General features: G+C 51.0%; 5 protein-coding genes across 5 annotated transcripts; 4 read left to right on the forward strand and 1 right to left on the reverse strand.

Moving 5' to 3' along the window:
- Positions 1 to 237: 237 nt before the first annotated feature.
- BDZ99DRAFT_569148 (WD40 repeat-like protein) lies at positions 238 to 2349 on the forward strand (the record flags this gene model as incomplete). The annotated part of the gene is made up of 2 exons (XM_033727852.1): positions 238 to 414; positions 468 to 2349. The coding sequence occupies exon 2, from the start codon at positions 544 to 546 to the stop codon at positions 2347 to 2349; it is 1806 nt and encodes a 601-aa protein (XP_033579439.1). The 5' UTR covers positions 238 to 414; positions 468 to 543.
- Positions 2350 to 2950: 601 nt separating this feature from the next.
- Positions 2951 to 4662, forward strand: BDZ99DRAFT_461158 (uncharacterized protein). The gene has a single exon (XM_033719554.1). The coding sequence runs from the start codon at positions 3076 to 3078 to the stop codon at positions 4480 to 4482; it is 1407 nt and encodes a 468-aa protein (XP_033579440.1). The 5' UTR covers positions 2951 to 3075; the 3' UTR covers positions 4483 to 4662.
- Positions 4651 to 5660, reverse strand: BDZ99DRAFT_439645 (oxidoreductase; the record flags this gene model as incomplete). The annotated part of the gene is made up of 2 exons (XM_033717668.1): positions 4916 to 5660; positions 4651 to 4855 (listed from the first exon to the last, which is right to left on the reverse strand). The coding sequence occupies exons 1-2, from the start codon at positions 5494 to 5496 to the stop codon at positions 4651 to 4653; spliced, it is 786 nt and encodes a 261-aa protein (XP_033579441.1). The 5' UTR covers positions 5497 to 5660.
- A 335-nt stretch (positions 5661 to 5995) lies between these two features.
- Positions 5996 to 8470, forward strand: BDZ99DRAFT_496886 (uncharacterized protein). The gene is made up of 8 exons (XM_033723466.1): positions 5996 to 6260; positions 6333 to 6442; positions 6531 to 7232; positions 7301 to 7355; positions 7409 to 7518; positions 7567 to 7733; positions 7785 to 8142; positions 8232 to 8470. The coding sequence occupies exons 1-8, from the start codon at positions 6153 to 6155 to the stop codon at positions 8443 to 8445; spliced, it is 1824 nt and encodes a 607-aa protein (XP_033579442.1). The 5' UTR covers positions 5996 to 6152; the 3' UTR covers positions 8446 to 8470.
- A 1316-nt stretch (positions 8471 to 9786) lies between these two features.
- On the forward strand, positions 9787 to 10697 carry BDZ99DRAFT_343145 (uncharacterized protein; the record flags this gene model as incomplete). The annotated part of the gene is made up of 2 exons (XM_033714399.1): positions 9787 to 10068; positions 10359 to 10697. Coding segments are annotated over 2 exons (621 nt in total), but the record flags the coding sequence as incomplete, so codon positions are not given.
- Positions 10698 to 11372: the final 675 nt, after the last annotated feature.

The raw sequence follows: 11372 nt of genomic DNA on the forward strand, positions 1-11372 counted from the left end.
AAGAAGCAGCCGATCGTGCACAACCTGTACAGGAAGGGGCAGCAGAGGAGGCAGCAGAGCCACCGGCCGAGCGGCCACAGCGAGCAAAACCTAGGTGCAGCATGTGCGAATCAACAGAACACAATGCACGTACGTGCCCTAGGCGGCAGGCAGCTAGCTAGTATGTAGCTGCATCAAATATATTTGTTCGTGGTGGAGTAATTCGGAATATTTGGCCTCGGTAGCGTGGTTGGGTGGGCCACTAGCTTGTGCGGGCCACTAACTTGTGGATTACGTTATTCCTTAGTCAGTCGGTGACCGTATCATCTTGTGCTATGACCGTACCTAGGTATCAAGGCTTACCGATGGCACGCACGAAATGCCTATGAAAGTATCTTCAAGAAGACGATCAAAAATATGAAAGGAGAGGCAACAGTAAAGAATCTATATGAAATCATCTTCTTTTCTCTCCGCTAATAATCATATAGTGTTAATTACAGTCATGACATTACTGAAGTCGATTGTCTGCAGGCGCGCGGCTGGAGCCTCAGCCTCGAATCTTCTATGAACCTCTTCAATTCAGATCCATCTCCACCATCTTGCCATTCTTTGCTAGATCGTGTGGGACTCAACCCAAGCACTTCTGCCTCGAACCGCTGCTACATCGAATGCGACACGTGCAGTTCTGTCAATGCTCAGGCTCAAATGCGTCTTCTGAAGCTGGAAGAAAGTGGCGAAATTAGCCTCACGAAAGACATTACCTACCCGACATCACCTTATGCGATACTTTCACATACCTGGGGAAAAGATGATGAAGAGGTCAACTTCGAGGACCTGAAGGATGGTTCTGGGAAGACGAAAGACGGATATGAAAAGCTTCGGTTCTGTGGACAGCAGGCCGCTCGCGATGGCCTACAATACTTCTGGGTGGACACTTGCTGTATCAACAAATCGAGCGACAGTGAGCTTTCGGAAGCCATAAATTCTATGTTTCGCTGGTATCGTAAAGCAACAAAATGCTACGCGTATCTGACAGATGTTTCGACAAATGATCAAATCGCCCTGTCTTTGCAGCCGTGGGAAGTAGCTTTTGAGAGCAGTCGATGGTTCACACGTGGTTGGACACTTCAAGAGCTTATAGCGCCGCAATCGGTCGAGTTCTTCTGCTCGAATGGTAACCGACTCGGTGATAAGAAATCATTAGAGGAGCAGCTCCTTAAGATAACAGGGATTCCGGGTTCCGCTCTTCGAGGCAGACCGCTATCTTATTTCAGTTTCGACGACCGAGTATTATGGGCACGAAATCGGGAAACTAGTCGTGAAGAAGACCTTGCTTATTCCCTGCTAGGCATCTTCGACATCTCAATACCGGTTATCTACGGCGAGGGGAAGGAGAACGCATTCCGTAGGCTGAACCGTGAATGGAAATACCGACTCGACGACCTTTCACAGGCTACCTCGAATCACGCCAAGCGGTTGATACTTCGGCACACGCTCAAGGAGCACTACGGCCCGGTCTGGACGGTAGCCTTCTCTCCCGACTCAAGGATACTAGCGTCGGGGGGATGGGACCAGTCATTGAAGCTCTGGGACGCGACTACTGGTACGCTGCAACAGACGCTTGAGAGGCACGGCAACTCGGTTAACTCAATATCGTTTTCACCCGACTCGAAGCTACTAGCGTCGTCGTCAAGAGACATGATAGTACGGCTCTTTAACGCAGCTACCGGTGTACTGCAGCAGACACTTAAGGGGCACAGGGCCCATGTTTGCTCGGTAGCCTTCTCGCCCGACTCGAGGGTGCTGGCATCAGCGTCGCACGACGAGACGGTGCGGCTCTGGGACGCGGCCTCTGGTGAACTTAAGCACACGCTTAAGGGGCACGGGGGCCATATCTACTCGGCATCCTTCTCGCCCAACTCGAGGCTACTGGCGTCGGCGTCGCACAACAAGACGGTGGAGCTCTGGGACGTGGCCACTTATACGCTGTTGCAGACGCTCAAGGGGCACAGCGGCTTGGTCTGGAAGATAGCCTTCTCACCCGACTCGAGAGTGCTGGCGTCGGCATCAGACGATAAGACAGTGCGGCTCTGGGACACGGCTACCGGTACCCTGCAGCAAACGCTCGAGGGGCATAATGGCTCGGTCTTAACGGTAGCCTTCTCGCCCGACTCTAGACTGCTGGCGTCGGCATCAAAAGACAAGATGGTGCAGCTCTGGGACGCGTCTACCGGAGTGCTACAGCAAACGCTTGGGGAGCATAACGACTTCGTAAATACAGTAACCTTCTCGCCTGACTCAAGGCTATTAGCGTCAGCGTCGTCTGACGCGACAGTGCGGGTCTGGGGTGCTGCCACCGGCGCGCTATAGTAGAACATCACAGTTAACAGGTGCTTCTCGACCCCACGCTATCCTTTGACATTATATCTAGCAGGAAGTTGGCCGGGCTGTGTTATGCAACGTAACCTTTTCTTTACTGGCAAATATAACTTGACAACATTTTGGTGAAACTTGACGCTATTGAAAATCATGCGATGTTAAGCCTTGTGATTGGTGCTACGGAAAAACATGATCTGTCAATCAAGTCCCCCTTGATGCCTAAACAACAGTTTCTTTCCGGCACGGGGGTTTTCTGCTACCTAGAGGGGGGGGCTGTACACGCTACTCAAATTAGCGATTCCGGACATGTCGCGTCCGAAGTTCAGGCAGATCGCGTGGACAAGGACGATATTCACATGCTCAAGTTTGCGAGGCAGACGGGTGGACAGCAAGCGCAGCCCACTCGAATGTGAAGAGTGTTCTTACAAGAGTTCAGGTATGTATGTCTTGAGTCTGGATAGATAATCTGAACGAGTGTTGAGAGTTAAGATGTGAAGGGGAAACAGTGAATGACTGACTAAGCACCGATAAGATAAGAGCTTCGCACGTGGCTCGGTGAAGGCTGCTCCGAAACACCACCACGCATATCATCCTTCAATACCATGAGACTCTCTTCTCCTCCTCTTTCCTGCATTTTCGGCCTACTTGCGTACCTGAGATACCCTGCAATAGTCACAGCATATCCATATCCATAATACTTGTCTTTATAGCTTCGTCATGGCGCCCAAACCCCTCCAGCGCGTCGTCCCCCATCTCCGGGCGGTGCAGTACCACAACCTCCATACCCTTCTCTCGCAGCCTCTCGCTGAGCTGTCCGGCTCGCTGGGCGACCTGGGCACTCTTCTCCCTCTTATGATCGCGCTCACACTCACCGGCTCCATCTCCCTTCCCTCGACCCTCCTCTTCACCGGCGCCGCGAACATCTACTCCGGCGTCGCATTTGGCATCCCTATACCCGTACAACCCATGAAAGCTGTCGCCGCAGTGGCTATTGCACGGCGATTCTCACTTGAAGAAACGGCAGCTTCTGGAATCGTCGTGGCGGCACTAGTGGGGGTGATGAGCGTAACTGGGCTTGTACGCTGGGCCAGCAATGTTACACCTATACCTGTTGTCAAAGGAATACAAGTTGGGGCCGGTTTATCCCTCTGTCTAAGCGCTGGATCATCTCTACTCAATCCGCTGAGCTGGACCGGGCCGTGGTGGGGAGATAATCTGCTATGGGCCCTCTTAGCAGTTATACTCCTTCTAGCAACCCTCCCGTTCCCACGGGCTCCTTACGCTCTCGCTGTGTTTGTCTTGGGACTCATTCTCGCAGGCTTCCACGCCCCGTCTGCTTCTCCTCCAGACCATTCCACTCCCCATTCCAACTCTTCATCAAATCCTTTCGCCGATATTCCAATCCTCCATCCCTCCGCTGCGACTTTTTGGCACGCTACGACCACCGCCGCCCTCGGCCAGCTACCGCTCACCCTCCTTAATTCCGTCATCGCTGCCTCTGCTCTAGCCATCGACCTATTTCCATCACCGCCGTACCCCACCGCTCCCTCTGTCACATCACTCGGTCTTTCCGTGTCTCTCATAAACCTGATAGGATGCTGGTTCGGCGCGATGCCTGCATGTCATGGTTCTGGAGGACTAGCAGCACAGTACCGCTTTGGGGCACGGAGCGGAGCCAGCATTATTTTGCTTGGGTTGCTCAAGGTAACACTAGGGGTAATAACACTCTGGAAGGCTGAAGCTGTTGTCAGCATCCTAAAGGGGTTCCCGGCGGCGTTGCTCGGCGTGCTGGTGCTGGCAGCTGGAGTGGAACTAGCGAAGGTGGGCGAAAGCCTTAACACCGATGCACGCGACTTGAGGGTAATGCACGGAGACGAGGATGGGGAAGAGACCTGGGATGGGAAGGGTGTAAGGTCCTTGGATGAGAGGGAGAGGAGAGAGAGGTGGATGGTCCTGCTTGTTACTGTCGCTGCCTTGCTCGCATTCAGAAATGATGGCATTGGCTTTCTAGTTGGGCTGGCATGGCATTGGGGATTCCGTGCTACGAAAAGGGTGGAAGATTGGAGGGCACGGAGGCAGAGGAGGGAAACCGTTCCTGAGGAGGAGAGGGGACTTCTCTCTTAAAGGTAGGTTAAGGTACATGTCCTAGGCGATGATTGATCAACGAATGATGTCGATGGGTCTATAGCATTTGAAGGTTTGTAGCATTATTAGCGGAAGCATTGCGTTGAAGAATGCATTTTCTTGAGCATTACGCAGGCGAATACTTGAGAGAGAATGCATTTTCTACATCTAGCAAACCCACCCACCATCTACCGTATGCACAGCGCCTGTGATAAACGTCGACTCATCGCTCAATAGAAACACCACCAAATTTGCAACTTCCTCCGCCTTCCCCGGCCTCCCCAACGCCGTCGCCTTCACTTGCGGATTATTTTCCAGCCTAAGCGTCGTTTGCTCCGCCGACTGCTGCACCATAGGCGTCTCAATATATCCCCTATTCACCCTGAATGAGCACCACCATCTAGACATCCACTTCACCCCCCAAGAACTCAACTTACGGCGCAAACAATTAACCCTAATCCCCCTCCCGCCCACTTCCTTCGCCACACTCCGCGTCAACCCAATACACCCATGCTTACTCGCCGCATACGCCGCCCCATTCACCCTTCCCATCAGCCCCAGCACACTCGCCGCATTCACAATACTGCCGCCCTCCGGCGCGAAATTCGCAACCTCGGCCTGCAAACAATGAAACACGCCGGTTAGGTTCACCCCGATGCAAAAGTCCCACTCCTCCTGCGCGAGCTGCTCGATGCTGCCCTCGGGCCTCCCCATGGTCTTGTTTATCACGCCGGCGAAGTTGACGGCGCCGTGCAGGGGGCCGAGCTCGGCGACTGTTTTCGCGATCCAGCCCTCGACTTCGGCGCGGTTGCGCACATCGGCGCCGGTGCCGATGACTTTGGAGCTGGGCGCGAGGGCGCGCAGGGAAGAGAGGGCAGTGGAGAGGGTGGTGGGGTTGAGGTCGAGGAGGGAGAGGGAGGCGCCGTGCGTTGCGAGGAGGGTGGCGATGGAGAGGCCCATGCCAGAGGCGCCGCCGGTTATGGCGATGGTTTTGTTGGTGAAGTCGGCGACCATTTTGGAGGGTGGTGGACGGGGGATCTGTGAGAGGTGAGGGTGGTCTTGTGTGAGGTGTGAGTAAAAGCGCCTAGGTAGAGCCGCTTCGAGGTCTGTTAGGGGAACTTGAGATGGTAGGTAGAGTTAGTATAATGGTATAGATTAGTGGTTCTTAAAGTGTGCTATGCTTAAGGAGTTCTCCAGGTCATCCGTAGAGTTCGTATAACTACGCGGAGACTGCGCGGAGAATGTTTTGCGGGTAAGGCTCCCCTTCGCGTTGACATGACGGGCGATTGTTGCAGATGAAACGGCTTGAGCGAAAGGTTCTTCAAGATGCTACAGGTAGCTGACAGGCTATGGAGGGGTTCGTGGCATAGCCTCGGCTTTGACGTGGTGTTTGGTTACGCGTTTGGGTATGTAGTTGAGAGAGATGCAGGGGCCGGTTGTGAAGCGGGAGTCGCGGAGGTGGAGACCTTTCCCCAGACCTCGCCATAGACGCCTAATGCGAACAGAGACATGAAGGCCATCATCCCTCGCGTATGCCCGGGATGGCCTCATCATCTAGAACTTTTCTCTACTCTTTCCAAGCACACTAACCGCGCCTGCGATCTGCTGACCGACAGCTCAAGGAACCACCCCTCCTGCAGATCCATGCTCGAGTACAGTCCATCTTGACTATGTCTGAAGGGGCATCAAAAAGTACAGGGGCTGAAGAGCAGGTGGAAGAGTTGGAGGATGCGTTGAATCCGATTCGGAACTACCCTCGAAAGAGGGTGGCTGTAGCGGTTCGTCGCCCGTCTATCTCTTTTCGAATGTCAATATATCACAGAACTAAGCTCTAACCAAATCGTCATTAGTGTGAAGTCTGTCGTGTTCGAAAGACGCGATGCGATACAAAACGACCCTGCGGCTTCTGTACGAGTTCTGGTCTTCAGTGTGTGTACAGACCGCTTAATCAACCCGAGAAGTACGTTCTCTCCAGATCATTAGAGCTCGAGAAAGAGCTGGATGGCCTCAATTTCTGAGTTTGGAAATAATATCTTTAACTTTCCTAGATACACCTCAGCTTCCGAGATACTTAATCGCATTGAAGAGCGTCTTGTTCGATTAGAAGATAGCATCAACTCGAGCAGATCAGAGCCTGCGAGTACCCCTGCCTCCATAGACGATTCTCGATCGGCGAAGAGCAAGATAGAAGGATGGCGGTCGTACTATCAAGACCTCATTACTTCACCCAACTATGATAACTCCTTTCGCCAAACTACCGGAGAAGCCTACACCGCGCGACCGTCTCTAGTCAGCTTTACGTGCCCTTATTACATCCATTTTGACAGTTGGGATGACACCTCGAGATTCTATGACGATGAGTTTAGAGCTGAAAAAGATTTGTACCAAATTATGGATGCTATAGGCGACCGTGTTCCACCCACGGATACTCGAACGATATGGCGTCTGCAAAAGGCTACTATCAAGAACTTCCTCCAATGGATGCCGCTTCTATCTGTGGAAGACCTCGTGAATCATGTCCAGATAGCCCAAACTAGCAACTTCGAGTTACAAAACTCTTCGGCGGCCTTGAGCATGCTTTCTTTTGCTTTTGCTGAGATTTCCGAAGATCGAGCTTCCCAGCTTGACATCCAACATCAGGTATTTCTGCCAGGACTCCAATATTTTCGGCACGGATCCAAGCTTCTCCAGGAACTCATGCCACGGGAAAGGAGAGAAATCGAGGTTCTTCAGTGCCGGGTTCTATATGTGTGAGTGAAAATTTTGACGTCGATATTTTCATTGCTCGATCTAGTATGTTCGCTAAGACCACGGCCAGGTCATATCTTCAGTGCGCAGCACTTCCGTTGATGGCATGGGACACGATTATGGAGGTCAGCTGGACATACCATTAATTATAATGTCCCGTAACACTGACCCTCAACAGGTCGGACGAGATTGTATGAACATTTTGAGTTCTGGGCATTATCATACTATGAGTACAGCACGACGCGAATCCTTTCATCGCGTATTTTGGACGTCATCAATTATCATGCAGTAAGTATGTGACCAAAGTCTAAGGTAAACACTAGCTGAGTATCGAAGCGAACTAGAATCGATATTGAAAATGAGTCCTACTGGGATGCGCCAATTCCATGAGGTCGTCCCTCTTCCACAGACTACTACTGAAGTCGAGGGGTTCTACCATTTCTTTGCTCAAATCAGCCTGCGTAAACTTCTTACAGAGATCTTGGACCTTGTGGGTTATCGGGGTAAGTTAGCACAAGAGCAGTTCCTTTCCCAGGTAGCTCACAATGACTTAGTTGGACAAGTAATCTATGCGCCTATCGTAGCGACCGAACTCCGCAAGCAAGCGCAGGATTGGTACAGCCACCTACCTCCGCCGGTTCAATTCCCAATTAATGCAACGCCACTATTCGATCTACGAAAGTCTTACCTTCGAGTACAGTTCGTAGCTATCCATGCCGTTGTTCTGTGGCCTTCAGTTCTCCAATTCTTAGAAAGCTTAGTGAACCAGGGGCCGGAGAAGGGCTCTACGGAGAGACTCGACAGTCTACAGCAGGAAACTCGGGACTGCATTGAGTTTTGCGTTTTGAATTGTGAATTGGCAGAAGAGCTCTTGATGCAGAGACATTTCGGTCTCCAGCTCGCTATTTGGAGGTAAGTCTCAACGACGTCAGCCATTTCAGTAGATTGAATTAGCTATCCACTCCAGCATTATACTCCTACTAATCGAAGCTTTGCTCTAGTACATATGCAACAATGAGTATGCTCATGGTCACTTACCGTGTGCCGTCCCTTGCCAGTATATCCGAGACCCGCACCGACATGTACATCCGAAAAGCGTTTACTTCTCTTTCTTCATGGGAGCATCTACCGGTAGTGCACCGAGGGCTAGAGCGAACTAGAAGGCATATGGATAGAGCACAGATACCTCTAGATGATCTGATTATGCAGCAATGAATGAAGTCTATTAGATACCTCCTACGACTGATTGGCTCCTATCGCTTTCTTACGCTTCCGATATATCTCCCAGCGTCTTTCAATTGGCACTAGCAGCCCAAAATCAATGTCAATGCCAGGCGAGCCAGAACACATTTCTCAACCCATTTGAAAGGGAAACACTCTAAGACCGAACCTGGTAGTCTTCACTGCCAGACCCACCTAAGCGAGAATATTCACGTGATGGCTTTGAGAGGAAGGTCTTGGCATTACAAGGGTTAAGCGAGGTGTAGAGGACAGTGGTTGTTCTTCATCCTCGCACGTGCTCCAATTTCTTCACGCCAAGCTTATGGAAAACTGCATCCGGACCCCAACTTTCGCCAGAGTTCCCCGCAAAATTTCCCCACGTTTTTCGCGGACGGTCGGTTGAGATCCGATGCTAAGAGCTGTGGCGTTCGTATACAGCGTAACGTGCGCCCGGAACTGACTGCATGACTCTTTCAGCCGCCTAGGCTTCGTCGACTATGATTAAATCTCGATTTATTCTGGACCACTCCGATACCTTCCCACCCCGGGAAAATCTATCAAAATTCTCGCCTATGCGGTCGTTTTATACTAGACCATAGGCCCTCGACCCACTGCGGTCCGTTTCCCCAGATGCGCATGAGTACGATAAGTATGTGAGCGTGTCAGTATCGGTAGGATGGTCACGACTCCTCAGCACCTCCAAGTCCCGGATATATCTATGTCTGTACCTGCTGTTGGTTATGCATCTCCGATCAACGAGTGTGTCCTCAAGCTCACAATTGCGTTCACTTGCCGGCACAACCACCACTTAGAGAGGAGACTTCAATCATGGCCGACATAATACACGAGAAGAACACTATCACACACCACGAAGAGGTGGACAACCCATCCGAACATCTCGACAATGAGGGTGGCATCTCGGCTTTGAAGACGAAGAGGCAACTCTTCCCAAGGGTTACTTCAGGAATAGATACTTCATCGGCTCATGGCTTGCTATCGGTCTATCCTTTCAGCATCAGAGGCTCCGGTATGGGGCCGGCAATCTCCTTTGCTTTCGTCCTAAGTATCCCCGCGTCTCGTGGTGCGGTATCTACTAGTTCCTTCTCGCACTAAACGTCCTGACAACAGCCTGCTGGGCCTTGCTCTACTCTCCTCCGAATTTCGGCCAGAAACACAAGGGCGAGAAGGCTAGCAAACTCGACTAGATCAAGCATTTTGACTACCTCGGTGCGTCTGCCTTATCCGCTCGGTGTTTTAGGATGAGGTTTGCTCACCAATTTAGGTACTTTCTTCTTCGCGGTGTTCTTCGTCGTCTTCATCATGGACATGTGATGAGGAGGTGTAATGCATCCTTGGAAGAGTGCCGCAGTCATTAGTGCAATCACTCTCGGATTCTTAGGCCTGATCGCGTTTGTGCTCTTGGAAATATACGCTCCTCTCCGCGAACCGTTCATTCCTATGTATCTCTTCGCCAACTTCCAGTCGACTGCTTCGGTCATCCTTCTAGGCCTTGGTGCTGGAGTATACTGTGCTTTCTCTATCGTCTGGCCGGTCCAGGTTGCTATGCTTTACGGCAATTCAGATGATTCTATGTACGCCGGGTATCTTTCATGCTTGGTTGGATGAGCTTTATCACTGAATAAATCTCTGCGGGCCTCCTTGCGAAAGCCATCGGTCATCAGAAGTGGCAGATTCGATTCGTCTTCCTGATCGGAGGTGCATTCCTTAGATGTAACTGCTTTCAGTCTCTTTCTTCATCGCCCAACCAACTCGTCGTAGGTGTTGCTGTCACCCGACCTGACAACAAGAACAATATAATCGCCCGTGTCTGTCTCGGCTGTGTCTTCTTCATCGGCTGGAACGAATCCCTCTGTCTCGCAAACTCCACTATCTTGGTCCACAACCAGAAGGACGTTGGTGTAGCCGGAGGTACCGGAGGTACCGTAGGCACTGTTCGAGCAGGTCTCTGCGCCGTTCTCATAGCCATCTACGTGACTGTTTTCACTAATCGTCTCACCACCACCGTATCGAAAGAGGTTCCACCTGCTTTGATTGCTGCAGGGCTACCAGCCACTTCAATCGCGGACTTCTTGACAGCCTTTACGACTGGTGCGACGGATCTCCTGATGATAGTTCCTGGCGACACTGCGAGTGTGATTGCTGCTGGATCGGCAAGCTATAAGCAGGCCAATGCGGATGCGTACCGTACTGTATACTTGACCACGATTGCCTTCTCAAGTACTGCTGTAAGTCTAAGTCATCGAATCAAGCTTCCTCAACGGTTATTAATCAGAGAACAGGTCATCTTAACATACTGGGCGCCTGACACTGAGAAGTACTTGAATAGCGGAGTGGCTGCTACGCTACATAGGCAGGATGCTAATGCGAATGAGAAGGTGAGGCAAGTTTTAATATTTGTGCGTGTCCAGTATGTCGTCACAGATTTGTACAAAACTTGTTTAGTACTGCTTGAAGTGTCTTGATCTGTTTGCAGAGCTTAGTTGCAAAGAGTACCGTGGATGAAGGGAAGATATTGCTGGCTGGCTAGAGAGAGGCCCAATGGGCGAAAGAGAGATATGAAAATGCTTAGACCTGCAGGGCCAGATACACAAATACCGCTGGATGATAACTTCTCCGCTATTACGTTCGTGGGGGAAATTACGCTGCTAGCGCTAGAATACTAGTATCTAATCTATAAGCTTTTATAATGTTAAAACATCTATTTTTATAATCCCTATTAAATCTTAGACAGGGCGTCCTTTTCCCTCTAAAAGTATCTATATATGGCAGGCCTGGCCACTATAGTCTCCCTACTCACCGCTTATGTCTTAGAGAATTAGGGGTCTGCAATCCTTAATAAGGCTTGCTTTAGCTTCATGTTCTTTGTTATTGGGAGGACGGTCCTGATAAATGGGCTTCCC

This window comes from Mytilinidion resinicola, assembly GCF_010093595.1.
Source record: "Mytilinidion resinicola strain CBS 304.34 unplaced genomic scaffold BDZ99scaffold_6, whole genome shotgun sequence".
Taxonomy (NCBI): domain Eukaryota; kingdom Fungi; phylum Ascomycota; class Dothideomycetes; order Mytilinidiales; family Mytilinidiaceae; genus Mytilinidion; species Mytilinidion resinicola.

What these genes read in the sequence shown, in the direction of transcription:
- BDZ99DRAFT_461158 (XM_033719554.1), top strand. Translation starts at nt 3,076, where the DNA reads ATGGCGCCCAAACCCCTCCAGCGCGTCGTCCCCCATCTCCGGGCGGTG.
- BDZ99DRAFT_496886 (XM_033723466.1), top strand. Translation starts at nt 6,153, where the DNA reads ATGTCTGAAGGGGCATCAAAAAGTACAGGGGCTGAAGAGCAGGTGGAA. An exon ending in CCGCTTAATCAACCCGAGAA is followed by an intron (nt 6,443 to 6,530) that starts GTACGTTCTCTC and finishes TAACTTTCCTAG; the next exon opens with ATACACCTCAGCTTCCGAGA. An exon ending in CTCCAGCTCGCTATTTGGAG is followed by an intron (nt 8,143 to 8,231) that starts GTAAGTCTCAAC and finishes GCTTTGCTCTAG; the next exon opens with TACATATGCAACAATGAGTA.